This window comes from Protopterus annectens, chromosome 7.part0 (genome assembly GCF_019279795.1).
Source record: "Protopterus annectens isolate FY-2018-M chromosome 7.part0, PAN1.0, whole genome shotgun sequence".
NCBI lineage: Eukaryota > Metazoa > Chordata > Ceratodontiformes > Protopteridae > Protopterus > Protopterus annectens.
In genome coordinates this window covers 731620024-731636994 of record NC_056739.1, presented here as the reverse complement: position 1 = coordinate 731636994, position 16971 = coordinate 731620024, and the positions used below count along the sequence as shown (strand labels likewise).

The 16971-nt window shown below is 39.5% G+C and overlaps 1 protein-coding gene across 4 annotated transcripts in view; it reads left to right on the top strand.

Moving 5' to 3' along the window:
- The window catches only part of LOC122806653 (serine-rich adhesin for platelets-like), a 162129-nt gene that overhangs the window by 35458 nt on the left and 109700 nt on the right, over positions 1–16971 (top strand). For 2 of the 4 annotated variants that reach the window (XM_044077254.1, XM_044077251.1), the window contains 2 exons: positions 941–1423; positions 8640–16954. In XM_044077254.1, the coding sequence (XP_043933189.1) occupies positions 941–1423; positions 8640–16954 (8798 nt within the window). The remainder of the gene's footprint in view (positions 1–940; positions 1424–8639; positions 16955–16971) is intronic. The other 2 variants (XM_044077252.1, XM_044077253.1) reach the window with 2 other exon arrangements.

Below are 16971 nucleotides of genomic sequence, written 5' to 3'. Positions count from 1 at the left end.
CTGGTAAGAGAGTTTTTTGCATCCTGGGATGCAAGTTGTTGCAAGTTGTTGTTACCATACATAAAGTGATTGACACCCCAGGTGATAAACCACAATTGCCTTTCTACTCTCTTGGCCTGACTGTATAACACCTGTTAGTTAGGCTTGCCTGAGTAAGACCTGGATTAACTACAAACACTGCAAACACACTATTCAGGATATTCCCTGAGGTATTAGGGATTAACTGAGAATCATAATATAGCATTCCATGCATGAACAGAGGCCTAATAATTTGCAAACACTTATTCAGACTTTCTGCTCTTCTCAGAATCTTCACATGTCCATGTCCATGAAATAAACTGGAAGGCTATTCCAGAAAACCCCTTACATAATAAAGACAACCAGAATGTGTGCCTTTACTGTTTGTACTCTTTGCATAGCTCTCAACTATTCCTGATTTTGACTCATATTTTAGATCCATCCTTCTTAACCCCTAATAAAACAGATGACTTTTGGAGGCAAGATGCTGCATTACACTTAATAAATAATGACAATAATTAGAGTTATAGACTGTTTCACTTCAGCAAATGCATATTAATTGACTTTTGTGTTATTCTGCCTATGACTCATGTTAATAGCAGTAATAGTTGAAAAGTGTCCCTGATAATTTCTGGATTTGTCCCTGATTCTGCTGAGATTTCTCCCTGATTGGTTAAGAGCTGTGAATATTTGTAATTATTTACCTAATAAGGTAAGGGATTGTTGGTCAGTGGGAGGAGTGAAGTAATCTCTTAAAATGTATTTATTGCATTTTAATTTTGCTCCTTCTAAACTATCTTTCTTTGTATACTTGCAGTGCCTTATTTCATGTAATCTGCTCCATTTTTTTTCTAATTTTTAAAGAAAATTGTGTTATACGTGTGAATACCTAACATAAATATTTTTTCTTTCTTCACTTTAGCATCATATACATCTGAGTTATCAGGCTCCACTGCATCTCAGACAAGTAACTCAGAAATTAATGTAACTCCTACACCTTCTGGAAATAACACTACAGTTTTCCCTGTGAGTACTATGTCATACTTAACAACAGCAGAAACTGGGGAAGCTATCACAATGATAAACAAAACTGCATCTGTTTCACTGCTGACTACTACAGCTGAAATAACAATAGATACAAAACGTACCGAGGGTACATCAGGTTCTGAAACAAATGCATCAACCATTACAAAACGGACTACAACTGAATTAACATTTGCAAAATCAACTACTGAAGGAATTACATTTCTTGAAACCCATTCTTCTCATGTAACAGAATCTAGCAAAACCACATTAACATCCATAACTGAATCTACTGACAGCAGTACAACTCCAGAGACAACTGCATCTTCTATAAATGTGGCCATGACCTCGGGTCATCCAGCTGTGGCTGAAACATCTAAAGGTACCACGGCTTTACCAGTTAATGCATGTATTTTAGCTGGGTCAATTCTGCATGACTTGCTGAAAACATTGAATATATTTTTCTTCTATTACAAGCCTGTTTGCATGGTATCAGAAAGGACAGTGTTTGGGTAACTCAGCTGAGTTTCTTAACAAGGAGGTTAGTCCTGGTAGTGAGCATTGAAACCCAGGGGGGCGTATAATGATGGTTTCATAAAGTATCATTTGTGTTGTCAGCAAAATTGCTCCTAGGGGAAAAAGAGTCAGAATCCTCTGATAATTAAAAAAGGCATCTTTATTTATTTATACAGTGTAGTGCTGATTACATTTGCTTTTATTGTGGAGGAGGTGAAACTGCTACAAGTAGAAGTAAATGACAGCATTCATGCTGTTGTGACTTTGTGTTGCAGAAGTATTACAATGTTTGTGTTTTTCTGTGATTAGCTGGATATTATACATATGTTTGTACAGGATGGGAGAGTTTGAAGGTTTCCTTGAAGTGGCAATATTGTCCTGAGCATTATGTTATGCAAGCTGTGTACTGTACATTTATTTATTTATTTGCTAATTGGATAGATGGACTGGCCCTGGGACCCTTTACAGCTATAAGATGGGTGGAGACACAGAGAAAATAAAGTTAATATGATGAGCAACATGATGAAAGTGGAATATTTACATAAGTAGTTGTAGTTTTCAACATTATCAGCTATTAAGTTTAGCAATACAGTACAAAGGTTAGATAGCATGAACTTATTTATGCTGGAATACAGTTGGTATGGTACTGCTTTGTTTTACATCAGTACACGCATTTCCAGGTAAACAGAACTAAAATTTAAGTATTACAGGGAAAAAAAACTCTGATGTCCTTTTTTAAGCAAGCAGAAGAGAAAGACAAAGAGGAAGCTCAGAAGTAGAAAATGTGGAATAAAAAAGCCTGCTATTGCAGGGGTTTTACTTATTAATATTATTTGATTCTTGCTTTAAAATTCAGGACAAATGGACAAGTTAGCAGGCTGAAGTTTTGTGGTAGGCAGAGGACAAGGCCTGTCCTTTATTTAGGAAGCAGTTGTAGGAGTCCTTTACATGTTGATAAAGTTTTGTACAAAGATTTTATTTTGTAAGTTGTTTAATTTCCTGGGGGAAACTGTTCTAGGTATCATGAATCATTTTACTAAAGCTCCTTTTACTAATGGAAAAATTAAATGAGGGTCGAATTTAAGTCATTGTATTGCCTTCTTAGTTCAGTAGAATTGAGAGGGCTTCATATGTAGTTTAGTTCCCAGGGAAGGACAGTAGCACTCATGCAGGGTTTTAAAGGTCAGACATGACCAGATGAGTGTGACTCTAGATTTGATGGGGAGGAAGTTACCTTTCTGTGTTGAGATGCAATGATGTGCATTACAAGGTGCTTGATTAATAAGCCTGCAGATGACATTGATAGTAATTTAGATGACATGGGTGTTCTGAACAGAGTGCATTGTATATGTGGGGTAGGCAAATATTGCAATGATTATATTCTTTGCAATAGCTCTGCAGTCTTCAGTAAATAAGGTGGCTACAGATAGGTAAGTTGTGTAATTACTTTCTTAACAGTGTTGTTGGTATGAGTTTGAAAGAAATTGTGGTTTCTTTTTTAAGTCTTAGGTATTTATATTATTCTACTGGTTTCAGAGTAATATTATTGCTGATGAAATTTTTTGGAGGGCTTTCATGTGTGAGTTTATTTTTTGATGAAAAGTCATTACATGTTGGACGTTTTTTCTTGTTAGCCAGAGTGAGAGCATTCTAAACTTTTTTTTTTCAGAGATATTTGGGGCCTATGGGTATTTGGTCCAGTTTTGTAAAATATGATATCTGCATAGACAATGATGTCTGAAAATGGGATGACTGGTTTGATGTCATTAAAAAATATGCCCTGGGCTTCATTAACACTTATATTCAGTGTACACTAAGTGTACACCATTCCGAGTGAACAGACAACACAAGCATATCTCACACCTTCTTCCTCCTAATTTTAGCTTTTCTACTGATTTTCTTGCAGCCTTAAATCGAGGAGGATTCATAAAGGTTGCCACAAAGTGTAGACTGCATGTACACTTGGTGTCATTTTTTCTGAGTGACTAGAAAACACAAAAACATGCTAGGGATGCTCTTGAAAACACTTAGTGTAAGCATTAATGAATCTGGCCTATGGAGAAGAGTTGGGTACAAGTATTAAAGCCTGAGGGACTACTGTCCCAAAGTATGCTTCTGGGGGAAGTACGATTTATTTCCCTAACTTTAAATGTTGGATCATACAGATTGTTGGAAAACAAGGTTATTATGATATTTCTGAAATTAATTCATTATAGCTTTTGTAATAGAATTTGGTGGTCACCACTTTCATGCCCAGGTGTAGTCTATAAAGGTGACGTCTGTAACTTAGCTACTTTCTACCACAGAAATGATTTTACTTCTGACTGTGTATTAGATTATATTGAAAAAGAACTGTGCAAACTGGATCCAAACAAAGCACAGGGAGGAGATGGAATAAGTAACAATGACCGGAGAACACTTCAGCAAGAACTTACACTACCATTATATCTAGTATTCACTAGGTCATATAAATATGGGGAGATTCCTCAAGATTGGAAACATGCACTTATTAAACCTGTCTTTAAGGGAAAGGGGAGTAGGACAAACCCAGAGTTATACAGACCCTGAAGTCTACGTTCATGTTGTGGAAAAGTAATGGAGAAGGTAATACTGGATAAGTTATTGTCAGAACTGGATAGAGTGGGACTTGAAACCATATATCAGCATGCATATGTTGAAAAAAGATCTATTGCCACCTGTAACATGATGTTCTATAACAATATAATAACAGCTATGAATGAAAAATTGTGCTGTGATGTGATTTATATAGATTTAATGTCAGCATTTGACAGGGTCACACACAAAAAAATGATCAATAAATTAGTACAACTAGGTATTGATGTACTGTTGATAAGATGGATAGCTGCATGGCTTACAAATAGGCCATGGCAAATATCACACTCCAACCGGACAGGTGAAATCCTTGGTTACAGTCAAGGTGTCCCACAGGGCTCTGTCCTAGGCCATTACTTGTTTAAATTGTATCTTTCAGACTTTACTTTTTCATCTGAAGTGTTCTACAGTCTATATGCTGATGACCTGAAATTGGATAAACTGATTACAAGTGTTACAGATAAGGCATGTCTGCAAAATAATTTGACTAAATTGACCATTTAGGCACAGGAGAATAATATGTTAATAAATACTTCAAAAACTAAGCATATGAGATTTGGGAGACATAAACTGAAATGTAAATATTTAATACAGCACAGTGATTGAAACTGTAGACTCATTTAAGGACCTGGGTATATGTGTAGATTCAGCTATGAGTGTTTCTAATCATATCAACCAATTGGCTAATGATAGTTATAGAACTATAGGTTGTATAAAAAGATTTATAAAGTCTAGGAAATCAAACATAATGAAGTCATTGTTAGTTACATTAGACCAAAACTTGAGTATGGAATAACAATATGGAAACCCTATAGGGAAAACAAGCATGAATAAACTGGAAAGAGTACAGTGGAAATATACTAAGGGCATCCATGGATGTGAAAATGTAAGTTATTATGAAAGACTAAAATACCTGAACTTGTACAGTGTCTCTTACAGATATTTAAGAGGATTTCTTATTCAGGTATATAGGGCATTTAGAGACAACTACCTCTGGGAATGTTTGGGGTTAACAAAAAGTACTAGAGAATCATCAGATAACCTATGTAGAATATTCTGTAGGAATGAGAAGTGTACTAATTGGTTCTCTGACAGAGTAGCTGATGCATGGAACAGACTACCGAATTACATTAAAGCAAGTACTAGTTTAGATATTTTTAAGAACAGCCTGGATACTTATTATGGAAACAAGTGTTTTGGTATATTGGCAAGCTAGAAGGGCATTAATGCCCGTGCTTGAAGCATTTGTAAACATGTATGTATGTATGTATGTGTATATGACTGTGAGGGTGTTATGCCTATTCTGCAAGCTGTGTTGTTAGTCTGTTATGAGGTAATATTTGTTTATGTATTCTTGTATCTGATCACACTCGTTTAATTTGATAATAGAGCATAAGATAGAGATGGGATGAGAGTCAGAGGGGGATATTGTGGTGAGCTTTCTGGGAATGGTTATTATAAGGGAACATCTATATCAAGATGGTATCTTTCCTGAATTTCATATGTTCTTAAAGTGTTCAATATATAGTTATGTTCACAGGACAAATTTTGTAAGTAAAATTATGGAGAGTTAGGATTTTGTTTGTTTAGCAGTGAAAGTGAACACAGGTCAATGTTTATTATTATACAAGTTTTTGACTTATCTTCATGCTTGGTGAGTTTTGGAGACTGTGCAAGTAAATATTACATAAATATGGAGAAAGTCACATTTATTTCTATTCTATTTTTTATGGGGATTAGCCAACAAATTGTGTATAAACATTTTCTTTCTTGCTTTGCCCCCTTTACAGCACCTTAGTAATGAGAGCTAGCCCTAACCCTGCCCCTAACTCAAACCATATACCATAACTTAAAAAATAATAATAATAAAACTTTCCATATTACTGCCACACAGCAAGACAGTCTTAGAGACCAAAAGAGGCCCCAACACATACGTACAACATATATACAGAGATGAACCAGTAAAACTATCCTTCTACCAAACCTATACCATAAGCCTAAAATACACGCAGTCAGACATAAACTAAATATGTCCACTTTCCTAACCCTCAAACATTTTACACACACACACACACACACACACACACACACACACACACACACACACACACACACACACACACACACACACACACACATATACGTGGTATATATGTCACTTACCTGTACTTCCTGCAGTCAACTCACAGAATGCACAGCTAAGCAACTGCAATCTGTAACATTACAGATTTATTTAAGGGAAATGTTTCCTATTGAATGCAGACTGTTTTCAGGCTGGTACTTTTTTTTTTTAATGCAATGGTAATTGTACCTGATTAGCTAAAATAAGACCCAAACATAGGCTGACACATTGTGACCTTCTTTATTAATTATAGCTATACTGGAACAAATGCAAAGAAGCTGAATATGCAATGACAATAAATGATAACACAATAAAAACTGCCTCACACCAAGTGTCATAAAGAGATCTATCCACTCCAGTGCTCTAGTACACTACAAACCTGCTAGCCACACCTCACTCAAGGAGTACAGCTTTAACACTAGCTCATACTCTGGAATTATACCAGTAAAGCGCCTTAGGCACATGAAAGCATGGGGGGGGGGTCACAAGGGTGGAAGGATAAACCTCACCTCCCATTGGCCCTTAAAGAAAGAAGGGAGGGAGGTCGTTACTACACTGCTCATCAAAATACATGAGCTGGGCCTGAATAGCCCATAACCACAATGAAGTGGATCTGGGGCAAACCCTTCTGTGTTATGAAGGCTGTATTGTAGTTTGCCATCACTAAAACAATTCTGTTTTTCCTATTCAACACATTCCATTTCAAGGTTACTTTTAAAAGTATTGTGTAGGGATATTTTAGTTACTGCATTCTGGTGGTATGACTTCCTACATGTGGATGTGTGATAGGTAGGTGTGTAGCAAAAAAATAACTTTAGCTTGTTTCATTGAAGAAGCCTTGTCTGATTCAGAAATGTGACAATTTATATAATTAATTTCCATAAAACTGCGCACAGCTAAATGCTGATTTAATGAGGTAATTTCATTTGAGTGGTACCTTATTAAAAAAAAAAAGAAAAAAAAAAAGGATTCATTCTCAAATTTTCTTTTTATCATCATACCTCCCAGATAAATCACCAGGATCCTCAGATGACTTAGAAACCCTAGTGCTTGCTTTTTGTATCCTCCTAGAACCATACTAAATTGTTTCCCTGGGTTTGCTAGGGAAGACCTGCATTTAGAATACTAACTTAAGCATTAAGGGACCACTCATTTAACTTCAGTGGAGAATGCATCAAACTGTTTGTGTACTCCATACTTCTTAACTTGCAGACATTGAAAATAGGAACAAATAGTATATAACTCTTCCTGCTTCCAGTAAGGAGGTAGGAAACTACTCAGAAACAAGTTTGAAAAATGCATACTGACAAAATTATGGAAAATATAAGCACAACGTCAAACAGACACTGTAAAATCTAGACACTTTAATGAACTGCAATTCCAGATTCTACCACAAAAGGTTATTTATTTTTGCTTCAGAAATTATTGTTGCCACTGGTGTGTTGGTCACACTGTATGTTCTTCTGTGTACTTGTTTCAAAAAGCACATGTGAAGAAAGAGATTCAGAAAATTGAAGGAAGTAATAAATCAAGCCTGTAAATATGGACATACTTCCAAAAATAGGGATAGCTTGTGCAGGAGTAAATCAGTCCTGAAACAGGAACACTCCTCCAAAAGAGGTCTGTGTACTCCTTGTTGGATTCCCAGAAGGCTGTAATGATAATTTATAATGCCTTAAAATTCAATTCCTTCTTCACACTTGAGGGCTTTCACTTAGATGCCGTCAAGATTCTGAAAATTCCCATCACTACCCTTCTGATTTTTGTGTCTGGTTTTCTTATCTAGCTTTTGTACTTTACGTAAAGGATTAAGAGACTGTCAATCAGTGTAGGACTCCTGAATTTCCCTAATGTCATTTTGAGACTTGCTTTGTCAAGTCCTGAGATTCAAAAAAAAGACCAAAAATCAGAAGATCAAATATTTAATATTCCTTTGATCTTGTTTTTTTTTTTTTTCATGAGGCAAACCTCCCTACAACTCCTCACCCCTTGAATTTATGTATACCAGCTCCAAGATTACCATACCTCAGAGAAAAGGGAATATTCCAAGAAACTGCAGTCTTGTACTTAACACAGTAGAAGTCAGTATTTTCTGCTATTCAGTCTCAATATTTCAACACTTGGCAAACTGCAGCCTGAGATTTCAAATGATTACTGATTTCAGATCCTAATTTGATTGCTTTTAATTATGTGGAGCTTTGAAATTTTTATCATTTATCTGTGATATTAGGGAGCTTTATTTTTTGACATCTTCTATTTATTTTGTATATTTATTTTTTGTAATGCATTTTTGTGCACCTAGATATTAGTTACTATAATTATACTTGATCTGCATTTTCATCTTTAGGATCTCCTATATCTGAATTATCAGACTCAACAACAACAGAGATTAAAACAGTCTCAGAAACTGCAGAAAGTGCTAAAACGTCAGGTCCTACTGCTGCTAATTTACTATTATCCACCATAGCACATATAACTGTAGACTCTGAAAGTACTGCAGCAGCATTTGAAAACATCAGTACAACTTATTTTACCACACATCCAGAAACCATGAACAATATGACAACTCTGGGAGCCATATCACCTACTTTGGTAGAGACTGTAGAAAATAAAAAAACAACATCAGTAGGAAATACAGAAGTAAGTTCAGCTTCAGGAATAAGTGCATTTGCTGTGTCAGAGTCCACCATAGCAACAAAAACCAGTGTAGTGACTAAACCCTTAGAAACTACTACGTCTATCATATCAGAGTTGTCCCAGTCTCATTTGACAATGGAAGCATACATGACCAAAGGTACAATATCTTTAGGAATAAATGAAACAACAGAAGGCACAGTGACTCCAGGAACTATCAGTTCCACTTTATTACAGTCCTCTACAACAGCTGCATTAGTAGTTACATCTAAATTGACTGAAGGTGCTACCAACTTAGGAGACAATTTAACAACCACAGCAGAGCTGTCAACAGCAACAAAATCTACTGAAGTTGCTTCAGTTTCAGAAAGCAATGCTCCTGTTTTATCAAAATCCACAACAACTAATTTCTCAGTATCAGCAAACATCACTCAAGGTACTGAAACATCAGCAACTCATACATCTATTTTACCTGAAATGACCACAGTGGGTTCCTCAACTGGTGCCGAAACAGCAACAAAAGCTACGTTGTCAGCTTCTACTCTTCCTATTACTCTAGCTTCTACATCTAATTTATTGACATTGCAAACTACTGAAAAAACATCAGAGACTAGTCAGGCTAGCTTACCAAAAGCCACTACAGTTGAAACAAATGAAAGTACTATGACAAAATCATCAAATAAGTTGACAACAACACTTATAACAAATTTATTTAGCACAACATCACAAATAAATGAAAGTACTGATACTCCATTAGTCCAAACAAGAGCCACTATCTCATCTCAGACAAATATGGGCATTGAATCCACAACTTCTCAGTCACTTACAACAGCATCGATTGTAGCTGATTCTACAACAGCAGCAAAAACAGATGTAAATGGTGGCACATCAACAACCAGCGAGACAACTATTGCATCTGCTCTGAATGTGTCTACAGAATCTGGGCGAACAACTTCAAACATTGTGACAACAAAAGGAAATGAATCACCTTCTGTTCTCACAAGTATATACACAACAGTGCCAATGACAATAAGCACAGCAGCACATTCTTCTAATATATCTGCAGTAGCAGCATCCCAAACAGTAGGACATGTCGGTACAACGGCAACAACAACTGAGCTTGGCACAACAGCTGCCATGGCAAATACACCTTTAATAACATTTGCAAGTGCTGCCATATTAACAGCAAATGAGTCAACTACTCTGTCAGTAATAGGAAATGCATCTACAGCTGCATTACATATGAGCACAATTGTTACAGTAGCAACCAGTGAGTCAGATACTCCCATAGCCACATCAAATTTATTTACCTTAACTAAGCAAACACATATGACTTCTATGGTAACAATAACAGATATGACAAGTGAGCCAGTCTCTTCTGTAACACCACTAAATGTATCTACAGCAGAACAGACAATCCATTTAGATATAAAAACTTCAGCAAGTGATCTGTCCAGTCCAGTATTCACAAGTAATGTAGGTACAGTATCATTAGTGAATAGTAGTAATGGAATATCTATGTTAGTGACAGTGACAGAATCAAAAGAAAGTGCTAGAACAGTAATATCAAATGAGCCAACTGCACATGAGCCTACAACAACTACACACATAAGTGAGATTGCAGGGACAGAAACCCCAAGTGTTTCTCCTATTCTGACAGCTATGTCACAATCACTTGCAACAACACAAACAAATGTACATTTTGAGACACCAGCATCATCAGTGATGCCTACAGCAACCCAGCAAATAAATGAAAATGGAACACAAACACCATCACATGAACCACAGTCAAATGCAACTGTTGTATCAATAAGTTACAGCGAATTAGCCATTCCGACAAATACATCAAATTTGCATGGAATGTCAACCAATGAGCCAACAAGATCAGCATCCATACTGACTGAGACAGAAGTGACCTCAATTGTCCTCTCGTCAAAAGGGCAAACAAATGGAAGTGCTGAGACAATAAAAGTAACATCACATATACCTTCAGTAACTCAACAAACAGAGTTAAGTAATCTATCATCAGCAGCAACAGTTATTCCCACATTATCAATGGAAAGTACCAAGTTAACTACAATATCAAGTGTGATCACAGCAGCACAGCAGACAAATGGAAGTACAGAGATAGTAACACCATCACATGTGGCCACAACTCAGCAAACTGCTGGAAATGTTGGGGCAGAAACAGCAAGTATGTCTTCAGCACCACAGGAAACTACTGGTAGAGTAGGGATAGTAACCACAGCAAGAATGTCTACAGCAGCACAGCAGACAAATGTTACCATTGAGGTAGTAACAGCATCAAATGAGACCACAACACAACAAACTGTTGGAAGTGTAGGGGCAGCATCAACAAAAATGTCTGCAGCAACACAAGAAACCAGTGAGAGAGCACAGGCAGTAACAACAGCAAGTATGTCAACAGCAGCACAGCAAACAAATGGAAGTAGGGAGATAGTAACAATATCAAATGAGACCACAACACAGCAAACTGCTGGAAGTGCTGGGGCAACAGCATCTAATACATCCATATCAGCACTGCAAACCACTGGAAGTGGAGAAACAGTAACACCAAGTATGCCCACAGCAGCACAGCAGACAATTGGAAGTACAGAGGTAATAACAGCATCAAAGGTGACCACAACTCAGAAAACTGCTGGAAGTGTTGAGGCAACAGCATCTTATACATCCACATCAACACAGCAAACCACTGAAACTGGAGGAACAGTAACAAGTATGTCCACAGTTGCACAGCAAACAAATGGAAATACAGCAGTAACACTATCATATGTGACCACAACACAACAAACTGCTGGAAGTGTTGGGGCAGCAACAACTGGTATGTCCACAACAGCACAGCAAACCACTGGAAGTGGAGGAATAGTAACAACAAGTATGTCCACAGCAGCCCAGCAATCAAATGGAAGTACAGCAATAACAGCATCAGCTGTGACCACAACACCACAAACTGCTGCAAGTGTTGAGGAAGCAACAGCCAGTATGTCCACAACAGTACAAACAGCATCAAATGTGATCACAACAGCACAAAGTGCTGGAAGTGTTGGGGCAGAAACAACTGGTATGTCCACAGCAGTACAGAAAACCCCTGGAAGTGGAGGAACAGTAATAACAAGTATGTCCACAGCAGCACATCAAACAAATGGAAGTACCGAGGTAGTAACAGCATCAAATGTGACCACAACACTGCAAACTGCTGGAACTGTTGGGGCAGCAACAGCTGGTATGTCCTCATCAGCACAGCAAACCAGTGGAGGAACAGTAACAGCAAGTATTTCCACAGCAGCTCAGCAAACAAATGGAAGTGGAGGAACAGTAACAGCAAGTACATCCACAGCAGCACAGCAAACCACTGGAAGTGGAGGAACAGTAACATCAAGTATGTCCATAGCAGCTCAGCAAACAAATGGAAGTGGAGGAGCAGTAACAGCAAGTATGCCCACAGCAGCACAGCAAACCACTGGAAGTGGAGGAATAGTAACATCAAGTATGTCCACAGCAGCTCAGCAAACAAATGGAAGTGGAGAAACAGTAACAGCAAGTACGCCCACAGCAGCACAGCAAACCACTGGAAGTGGAGGAACAGTAACAACAAGTATGTCGACAGCAGCACATCAAACAAATGGAAGTACAGAGGTAGTAACAGCATCAAATGTGACCACAACACTGCAAACTGTTGGGGCAGCAACCGCTGGTATGTCCTCATCAGCACAGCAAACCAGTGGAGGAACAGTAACAGCAAGTTTGTCCACAACAGCACAGCAAACCACTGGAAGTGGAGGAATAGTAACAACAAGTATGTCCACAGCAGCACAGCAATCAAATGAAAGTACAGCAATAACAGCATCAGCTGTGACCACAACACCACAACCTGCTGCAAGTGTTGGGGAAACAACAGCCAGTATGTCCACAACAGTACAAACAGCATCAAATGTGATCACAACAGCACAAAGTGCTGGAAGTGTTGGGGCAGAAATAACTGGTATATCCACAGCAGTACAGCAAACCCCTGGAAGTGGAGGAACAGTAACAACAAGTATGTCCACAGCAGCACATCAAACAAATGGAAGTACCGAGGTAATAACAGCATCAAATGTGACCACGACACTGCAAACAGCTGGAACTGTTGGGGCAGCAACAGCTGGTATGTCCTCATCAGCACAGCAAACCAGTGGAGGAACAGTAACAGCAAGTATGTCCACAGCAGCTCAGCAAACAAATGGAAGTGGAGGAACAGTAACAGCAAGTACACCCACAGCAGCACAGCAAACAACTGGAAGTGGAGGAACAGAAACATCAAGTATGTCCACAGCAGCTCAGCAAACAAATGGAAGTGGAGGAACAATAACTGCAAGTACACCCACAGCAGCACAGCAAACCACTGGAAGTGGAGGATCAGTAACATCAGGTATGTCCATAGCAGCTCAGCAAACAAATGGAAGTGGAGGAGCAGTAACAGCAAGTATGCCCACAGCAGCACAGCAAACCACTGGAAGTGGAGGAACAGTAACATTGAGTATGTCCACAGCAGCTCAACAAACAAATGGAAGTACAGCAGTAACAGCAACAAATGTGACAACAACACAGCAAACTGGTGTAAGTGTTGGGGCAGTAACAGGTGGTATGTCCACAGCAGCACAGCAAACTAATGTAAGTACCGAGGTAGTAACAGCATTAAATATGACCACAACATCACAAACTGCTAGAAGTGTAGGGGCAGCAACTGCCAGTATGTCCACAGCAGCACAGCAAACCACAGGAAGAGTGGGGACAGTAATAACAGCCAGTATGCCCACAGCAGCACAGCAAACAAATGGAAGTGCTGAGGTAGTAACGGCATCAAATGTGAGCACAACACTGGAAACTCCTGTAAGTGTCGGGGCAGCAACAACTAGTATGTCCACAGCAGCAGAGAAAACCACTGGAAGTGGAGGAACAGTAACAAGTATGTTCACAGCAGCACAGCAGACAAATGGAAGTACAGCAATAACAAGGTCAAATGTGTCCACAACTCAACAAATTGTGGCAAGTGTTGGAGCAGTAACAACAAGTATGCCCACAGAAACACAGCAAACAAAGGGAAGTACAGGGTTAGTAACAGCATCAAATGTGACCACAACACAGCAAGCTGCTGGAAGTGTTGGGGCAGCAACAACTAGTATGTCCACAGCAGCACAGCAAACCAGTGGAAGTGGAGGGATAGTAACAACAAGTATGTCCACAGCAACACAACAAACAAATGTAAGTACAGCAGTAACAGCATCAAATGTGACCACAACACAGCAAGCTGCTGGAAGTGTTGGGGCAGTAACACCTAGTATGTCCACAGCAACACAGCAAACCAGTGGAAGTGGAGGGACAGTAACAAGTATGTCCACAGCAACACAGCAAACAAATGGAAGTGGAGGAACAGTAACAACAAGTATGCCCACAGTAGCACAGCAAACAATTGGAAGTACAGCAGTAACAGCATCAAATGTGTCCACAACACAGCAAACTGCTGGAAGTGTTGGGGAAGCAACAACTAATATGTCCACAGCAGCACAGCAAACCACTGGAAGTGGAAGAACAGTAACAAGTATGCCCACAGAAGCACAGCAAACAAATGGAAGTACCAGGGTAGTAACAGCATTAAATATGACCACAATACCACAAACTGCTGTGAGTGTTGGGGCAGCAACAGCTAGTATGTCCACAGCAGCAGAGCAAACCACTGGAAGTGGAGGAACAGTAACACCAAGTATGGCCACAGCAACACAGCAAACAGATGTGAGTACAGCATTAACAGCATCAAATGTGATCACAACACAGCAAGCTGCTGGAAGTGTTGGGGCAGCAACAACTAGTATGTCCACAGCAACACAGCAAACCAGTGGAAGTGGAGGGACAGTAACAAGTATGTCCACAGCAACACAGCAAACAAATGGAAGTACCAGGGTAGTAACAGCATTAAATATGACCACAATACCACAAACTGCTGTAAGTGTTGGGGAAGCAACAACTAGTATGTCCACAGCAGCAGAGGAAACCACTGGAAGTGGAGGAACAGTAACAACAAGTATGTTCACAACACCACAGCAAACAAATGGAAGTACAGGGGTAGTAACAACATCAAATGTGACCACAACACAGCAAGCGGCAGTAGAAACTGGTATGTCCACAGCAGTACATCAAACCAGTGGAAGTGGAGAGACAGTAACAACAAGTATGTCCCCAACAACACAGCAAACAAATGGAAGTGGAGGAACAGTAACAACAAGTATGCCCACAGTAGCACAGCAAACCAATGGAAGTACAGCAGTAACAGCATCAAATGTGTCCACAACACAGCAAACTGTGGCAAGTGCTGAGGCGGGGACAGCAAGTATGCCCACAGCAACACAGCAAACAAATGGAAATACAGTAGTTACAGCATCAAATGTGTCCACAATGCAGCAAACTGCTGGAAGTGTTGGGGCAGCTACAGCTGGCATGTCCACAGCAGCGCAGCAAACCACTGGAAGTAGAGGGACAGTAACAACAAGTATGTCCACAACAACACAGCAAACAAATGGAAGCACAGGGGTAGTAACAACATCAAATGTGACCACAACACAGCAAGCGGCTGGAAGTGTTGGGGCAGTAGCAACTGGTATGTCCACAGCAGCACAGCAAACCAATGGAAGTACAGCAGTAACAGCATCAAATGAGTCCACAACAAAGCAAACTGTGGCAAGTGCTGAGGCACGGACAGCAAGTATGCCCACAGCAGCACAGCAAACAAATGGAAGTACAGTAGTAACAGCATCAAATGTGTCCACAACGCAGAAAACTACTGGAAGTGTTGGGGCAGCTACAGCTGGCATGTCCACAGCAGCACAGCAAACCACTGGAAGTGGAGGAACAGTAACAACAAGTATGTCCACATCAGCACAGCAAACAAATGGAAGTACCGAGGTAGTAACAGCATCAAATGTGACCACAACACTGCAAACTGCTGGAAGTGTTGGGGCAGTGGCAACTGGTATGTCCACAGCAGTACATCAAACCAGTGGAAGTGGAGGGACAGTAACAACAATTATGTCCACAACAACACAGCAAACAAATGGAAGTCAAGTAACAATAGCAACAAGTATGCCCACAGTAGCACAGCAAACCAATGGAAGTACAGCAGTAACAGCATCAAATATGTCCACAACACAGCAAACTGTGGCAAGTGCTGAGGCAGGGACAGCAAGTATGCCCACAGCAACACAGCAAACAAATGGAAATACAGTAGTTACAGCATCAAATGTGTCCACAACGCAGCAAACTGCTGGAAGTGTTGGGGAAGCAACAACTAATATGTCCACAGCAGCACAGCAAACCACTGGAAGTGGAGGAACAGTAACAACAAGTATGTTCACATCAGCACAGCAAACAAATGGAAGTACAGGGTTAGTAACAACATCAAATGTGACCACAACACAGCAAGCTGCTGGAAGTGTTGGGGCAGTAACATTTAGTATGTCCACAGCAGCTCAGCAAACAAATGGAAGTACAGAGGTAATAACAGCATCAAATGTGACCAGCACACAGCAAAGCACTGTAAGATTTGGGACAGCAGTGACATCAAGTATGTCTGTGGCACCTCAGCAATCTAATGGGACTTCTGTGACAGTAACTATATCAATTGTGCCCACAACTGCTCAACAAACAAATGGAAGCACAGGGACAACAACTTTGTCAAATCATTCCACAGTACCACAACCAACATCTAGAACTCTAACAAATGTGTCTACAGCAACTCAGGAAATGAGCAGTTCTGAGGTATCAAAATCTACAAATGTTCCTTCACCATCTGTAAATGTATCAGCTACAACCAGTACATTAACAACCATGTCTGTCCAACTAACTACAACTGCCAGTGCATCTGGGCCAGTCTTCAAGGATCTTACGCTCAGATTTACCAATGAAAACTATGATAAAAGTCTTGACAATAAAAGCTCTCCTCTGTTTAAGGAAATAGAACAGAAAATTAATGACTCGGTAAGTAAGCACTTCTA